Raw genomic sequence first — 6,418 nt, forward strand, 5'->3', positions numbered from 1 at the left:
GTGTGTTGAGAGGACCATGCACGTCCTGCGCACCAAATTTGGAGCGATCGTGACGCCCTGGAATATCCAACTGGCAGTTGGATATCAGTCTTCTGCTAGTTTGACGGACGCGCGAAATTCTGCCCTCCGGAACTGTTTATCATGCACACCTCTTATTTTTTCGCATTTTAATCGGCAGGTTGGTGGGCAAGATTGGTACTTATATTTTGGAGTGGGTTGGATGACCCAGAGTCGAAACTTTTTTTCGAATATGACACTTTTGACCTGACCTGGGTCAGTTGTCTTGGCAGATTCAAATTTCACGTTTGCATCTTAAGTGCAAACTTGATAGATTAACAGTGAAAATTTCGTGTTGCTGCCAGTGTTTGTTTTGGCCTGTGCTCGGAAGACCGTAGGAGGGGACGCCGAACGGTGCCGCTCATTACGGAAGGCGTCAGGCTGCGCCTCTCAGCGTGGCAGCGGTCATCCAACAACATTTCTGGATCTCCAATCCGCGCGTACGCCCAGCGGTATGCATGTACGGTATATTCTGTGTTATATAACGTCCCATGTGCTGCTGCTGCTTTCGTCTGCCGCTCCGTCATTAGACATCCGTCGACCGACGCACCGAACAGCCAACGACGTCGGAAAAAGAAATCCTCCGCAGCGGATCGCTTGCGAAATCTTACCAAAATTTCCGTCCGTGGCATTATCAGACATCAGCGATGCTTACGTCGTCAGCGTTAGTCGACATCCACCGACGGGCGTAAGCAGGCGTGCATGGGAACCATGAACGATGATGAAGAGCCAAGATGTATCGGTACCGAGCTATGAAGAAGCGGTTGAAGCTGAAGCATATGTCTGCAACAGCGGCGAAGGATGCTGTTGCCTCAGACGTAAAAAAACGCCAAAGCGCCGTTCAGTGAAACGGCAGATCCCGTTCGGTAGCGACTGTATTTGCACGTGTGTTTTAGCTTCGTGTGTCAGTGCTCAGGTCGGGCTACTCCCTGGGTATTTCGGGCTTTTGTGAATAACGCACTGCCACACACATACCCATGAACGGACACATCTCTCCCCCCTTTTATCGACTATTACACGGCAGGCCGGTATGTCCCAGAAGTTGTCAGCAGTACAGAACTGGATAGTTTCGCGTTCTTCACGGTTTTGGTAGCGTATAGGTTACACATACTGAGCATAACGGACTACTTTGTCGGATTCACCGGCGTTTTGTTCCTTCTCACAATGCGCTTTCAGCGTTTTTGAGTGATTTTGTAGATTGGTGATATAATTGACCTAGAGCAGCTTCAGATATGTCAATTGTACTTGAACTGCCATTTTTCATTGGATAAATGCTCGTGACGAGTGAAATAAATCAGTTGGAGCCGCTCAAAAAGGTGAATATACTTTCTGGGCATTCGTAGCACTTCAGATGGCGTGAATTTTTTTAGGAGGTATGTTTTCGCAAAAACGGCAATATTAATGTAAAATTGGCCACGCTGTAGATTTCCTAGCAATGTTTTGATCATGATACCATGCCTGACCATCAATAACTCATAGGGTGGCCTGATTGATACACTTGCCTGATTTGCGGCCTTGCATAAAATGATGATTATGGACGCTGCATGACCTACAGCAGTCCATACGCCCAAAACCCCAAATCATCACCATCATCATCATCATCGCACCTAACACGGATGTGGACTCATTGCGTAAGAGCGGTGTCACCGGCGCCGACCGACAACGAGGCTCAACGATGACGTGGGCAAGACGGACAGGACGCTGGTCTCCCCAATATCAAACGGTTTTGTTCCGGGGTGAACGCGCATTTTACGTGTTGACCATTACGATGACGTTGATCCTCTCCTAGGTCATCATTCTTGGGATGTAAACGTAAGGAGAATACTGTCTAGTTTAGTACGTTTTCTTCATGTAAAGTGATATCCAGGTAGTGCACCCTATGGGCTATGCATAAAAGGTAGTAACCGTGCGTGGCAAATAAAATGCATTAAGCACAACATCACCGAACTAGCTGCTCCCTACTCGGGAAATATCTCCCAGAATTACGTCACATCTTGGGAAAACACAACTAGATTTGAATTTTTGCGGCCCATGCGTTCAGCACCGTGCCCTTGCCGTTGTGTGATGACAACCGCCAGTATCGGCAGGGTGCCGTCTTCCCGTCGTGTTGCATCGATCTCATCTTGGACCAGGCATACTCGCCGAGAAGGATGACTACGCAGGAGATCAGCGCCAGAGGCATGATGACAAGCACGGCCAGGAGGTCGGCGCAGGAGAGCTCCTTGAAGTTGGCTGGGGAGTCACACATGTCCTGGTTGGTTGCCAGCCACTGCTTCTTCATCCGCGACAAGGTGCCCGCTTGGTTCATCTTGCGCATGACCTGGTTGATCGCCTGGCGCATCTCGTCTCTTCCCTTGGCTATGCCCATGTAGCTGGCCAACTTCGGGGGCATGCTGGACAATAGGGGGACCAACTCGCAGGCCTCGCTGACGCCCGCATAGAACAGCCGCCGGATGTCGGTATAAGTCATGACCTTGTCTTGTGTAGTGCGATTGACACTCTGGGCGGTCAAATTCAGCGCTAAAAACCCATCTCGGCTGACAGCGCGCCGGGAGAGCTCGCGCTCGTACGGGTCGCTGCTCACCTTCCAGTCGTTGAGAATGCCAATGCCTGGTTCTACGGCAAACGTCCAGCCCAGTTGCTCGGAGAACTCTCGCAGGCTACTGATCGGCTTTTCGACGGTGACGACGGCCAAGTACGAGATCAGGTTGGCAGTGTAGTTGACGTAGATGAGGGTGCCGAGCACCCAGCTGGAGATGGTGACGGTGCGGGCGGCCAGAGAGTTCGGCGTGCTGGCCCAGCCCTGGCCAACCACCGACATAAAGCTGGAGAGCAGGCACGCGCCCCAGGTCATGTCCCTCACCGTGTCGCGACCCTCGGCCCGCTCGTGGTTGAAGCGCAGCGAGGCGCGAAGCACCACTGACACCACCAGCAACGAGACCAGCAGTGCACACCAGACGTCGCTGTGCAGTGGCCTTAGTAGAGAGCTGAACATGCTGGGCGTGATCTGTGGGATTGCCCCTGAGCCCTGACGAACGTAGAATGTGTACTGAGAGAGCTCCACGGGCACGGCATCGATGTAGTCGACGACAGTGGCGCGATCTTGTCTGGTGTCGATCCATGTCAAGGCAATGTCTGCCCGTCGGTACGCCAGCTCCCCCACCAATCCCGTCCATGACCCATTTTCGTCCATGCTCCCATAGCCGCCTGCCAGAAGCGGCACCACTCTGTAGCGGAGGTGCAGCTCCCGCGCTATGACCTGCCACAACTCGTACAAGTAGCCGCCGTACCTGTACGAACCGTCGGGCTGCGGGTAGATGGCGACGTACGGAGGGTCGTGCATGGCGGCCACGCGGATCTCCTCGCCTGGCGTCTGAGCACCGAAGGGCACCGCAGACCAGGTGGCGCCCACCGACAGCAGACCGCCGATGTGCTCCATGTCTGTGAGCCGGCGGGGGACTGAGCGGTGCCCGTCAGTGGGCCAGCGCCGCCGCCGGCGCCCGAGCCATCAGAGCGACAGCGACCCACCCAGGTGACCGCCCGCGGGGGCCTGGCGATAGCTTGCTGCTAGTCAATGGAACAATGGCGGACGCCCCGTCCCCCGTCCTGCGCCCGCAACAGCTGCACCAAGCGCCACGTCCCTGGCCTTTGCTGCCAGGAGCGTCACACGGCCGAGGTACACAAAGAGCCGAGTGAATAAGAAACGCACGTATGTGGATACTGTCTTGAAGGGAGCCTAGAAATACACCTTTAGGGCGTCTAAGAATAACACCGGATAATGTCCGTGCAGCACCGTCAAGACATCGTAAGGTACGGGTTTCGATTTCTATTTTTTGGTTGGGTCACTGGCCTCTCAATGTCCAATTTTCCCTTCCCTCAACGGTGAGTTTGCCCCCCCCCCCAATCTTCTGGAGCATAAGAACTAGCAGGATATTAAAAATGGCGGTTAAAAATTATGTCAGTTTCAAAGAAGGTTTCTACAAATTTCTTCGCACGGAAAAGGAACAAAAAAGTGCAAACTAAGATGTCGTGTTCAGATGAGTGCGGCAGGTAAGTGCTGCCTCAGCTAGCCACACTTCAAAAGCTTGATGTTTGTGCTCTACTCACTTGGGTATGTTCTGTTCATGGTGTATGCTGCATGTTTTTAATGACAATATTAGTATGTCTTGCTCACTCTGACCAAGTTTCATGCTATTATCTGAGTGTTTGGCCCTATCCAGCGATGCCTCAGGCTCTACAAACTGCAGCAAGTTGTTTTTTTTGCCATGGTGTCTTATCGGAAACAAACCGGTAGAACACCAGCACCCAAAAACGTGATCAATTTACTAGCCCGCTACGCTCGCAAGCCCCTGAAATGTGCCAGCCTTCACTTCGACGTGAAAATTTGATGACACCGTTGCACTTACAAAAGCCTGACGATGGACGCCAGCCGTCTGAACCGAAAGCAATCAACGCCCGACAATAGCCACAGAAACAACACTAGACGTGTCAAACATGCCTAACATGAGTGCTGCGTTGTGACTTGCGGCCCACTTCGCAGCCTCCAGGCGGTGGTTTACATGAGAGCCTTTAATAGTCGCGCACGTCAACTTCAGAGCAGGGAGAAAGCTGTAGGTGTATTTAGGGCTAGGTTTCCCACGCTCAACACCTCTCTCCCAATCCCATTTTGCCAAACACGCCCCTGTGATAGTGGGATTTAACGAGCGTGACACGCTCGTCACCAGATGACGATTGCTTTAGGTGGGCAATGTTCCATGTCTGGTACTTACCATGTACCATGTGCCAGTTCCATGTCTGGTACTTAGGGCCCAATTCCCAGCAGAGGCATGGTCGGACCCACGATTTACATTGGTCGGGCCCCTGGGTCAATGAGGACCCTTTTTCGGTCAGGGCACCGTGCTGCCTTACAAGGGCCCTGTATTTGCAAGGAACCCAGATTCGGCCCGAGCAGTGTTCGAGAGGCCCGCAGAGGAGCCCGAAGGGCCTCTCTGGATCGATCGGGATCGAGATCAAATGCTTGAGTGGAGGGCACGGAGGGCTATCTGTACGTCACATCAAGCATGGATCCCGACCCCCAAGGACGGATCCTCAAATGCCAGTCAGAGGACCCATTGCTCCGATTAAGGACCGCTGGAACACTGAAAGCCTCTGTTTTGACCAGAGATCACCGAACAGTCGACTCCGTGTCGCTCAGAGCCCTGGGTGCCCACCGGTCGTGCCTAACAGAAGGTTCTGTGTCGGCAAGGAGTCTTGAATCGGCCAGGGGAACGTTTGCTGAACAGGGACAGGATCCCAAAGGCCGAAGGGTCGCTGGCGTTGGTCGGGGCGCTCTGACAATGAGGGAAGATATGGAAACTTGCGATGAGCGCACCCAGTGAGGCAATGGATAGGGTCTGTGTTAACTAGCACCCCCCCGTACCAAACGCGGCCATCCACCCTTTTTCAGCCAAGTGCCGTCGAACTGAAGTCTCTGTGGCAATTATCTCACCACCTGCGGCGATAAGGTGTCCTGTTGCGTCAATGAGGGCCCTTGCGCCGATCTGGGGCCAAATGTCCGGGTCAGGGGGCCTCCGGCGTCAGGCAGACATTTAATGCATAAGTGACCCCTCGAAGGACTTCCATATGGACCAGGGGACACCGCCCCTTTATCGCCGGCATTACAGCTGGCAGGGATCCGCGCTTTTGCGGAATGGCCTCTAAGTCCCTGACCAGAAATAGAATGTACCCCAAGTGTTCTACCCACTGTTTCCCTTGCCCGGAAAAGATAAGATGCCCAAAAGGACGCGCCAAAAAAAGCACCGGTTGGCGATGCAGTGCTAATCCGTTCTGTTCCATACTCCGTTCCATTTATAAATCTAAAAAATACACAGGGAAGCAAACTACTAGATTGCCTTCTGTGCAGAGTTACGGACATCCTGAGCCATTTAAAGGTACTTGCTTCTAAAACGTAATCGTATTCATCAGCCCGTCGGCCGACGTCCTATGTTGGCTGCGGTCCAACGCCGGGCGGCCTACGGAGACTGCAATGCCGAGAGTCGGGATATGTGTTGAGAAGCCTGCGAGCGCACAAGGTCAAAACCATTATGCGATTTTTCTTTTTCTCGATTTTAAACAAAGCGTGATATGCCCAGATGAGAATGGGTTGAACATGTCAATACAAATGTATTGCCCCATTCCAATATGCAAGCTACGTTCACATCGTCTAGGTTCAAATAGCCCTGGACAATGAAATAAAAGCTCTGGACAGAAAGATATCGGAGCAGCCCCTGAGTGCCGCTAGCTTAGAAGATGTCCACTGAGCCTTTGTGTAATGAAAAGCGCCGTCAGGTTATTTCACACAATAATTTGACGTTTGGTTCTT

At 52.7% G+C, this 6,418-nt stretch overlaps 1 protein-coding gene across 1 annotated transcript; it reads right to left on the bottom strand.

Annotated features, from left to right (window-relative positions):
- Positions 1-2,065: 2,065 nt before the first annotated feature.
- LOC119098887 (glutamate receptor ionotropic, delta-1-like) lies at positions 2,066-3,496 on the bottom strand. Its single transcript, XM_037221932.1, has one exon. The coding sequence runs from the start codon at positions 3,494-3,496 to the stop codon at positions 2,066-2,068; it is 1,431 nt and encodes a 476-aa protein (XP_037077827.1).
- Between the last annotated feature and the right edge of the window lie 2,922 nt (positions 3,497-6,418).

The sequence above is a fragment of the Pollicipes pollicipes genome, unplaced genomic scaffold (genome assembly GCF_011947565.3).
Source record: "Pollicipes pollicipes isolate AB1234 unplaced genomic scaffold, Ppol_2.1 Scaffold_4740;HRSCAF=5597_pilon_pilon_pilon, whole genome shotgun sequence".
In the NCBI taxonomy this organism is placed as follows: domain Eukaryota; kingdom Metazoa; phylum Arthropoda; class Thecostraca; order Pollicipedomorpha; family Pollicipedidae; genus Pollicipes; species Pollicipes pollicipes.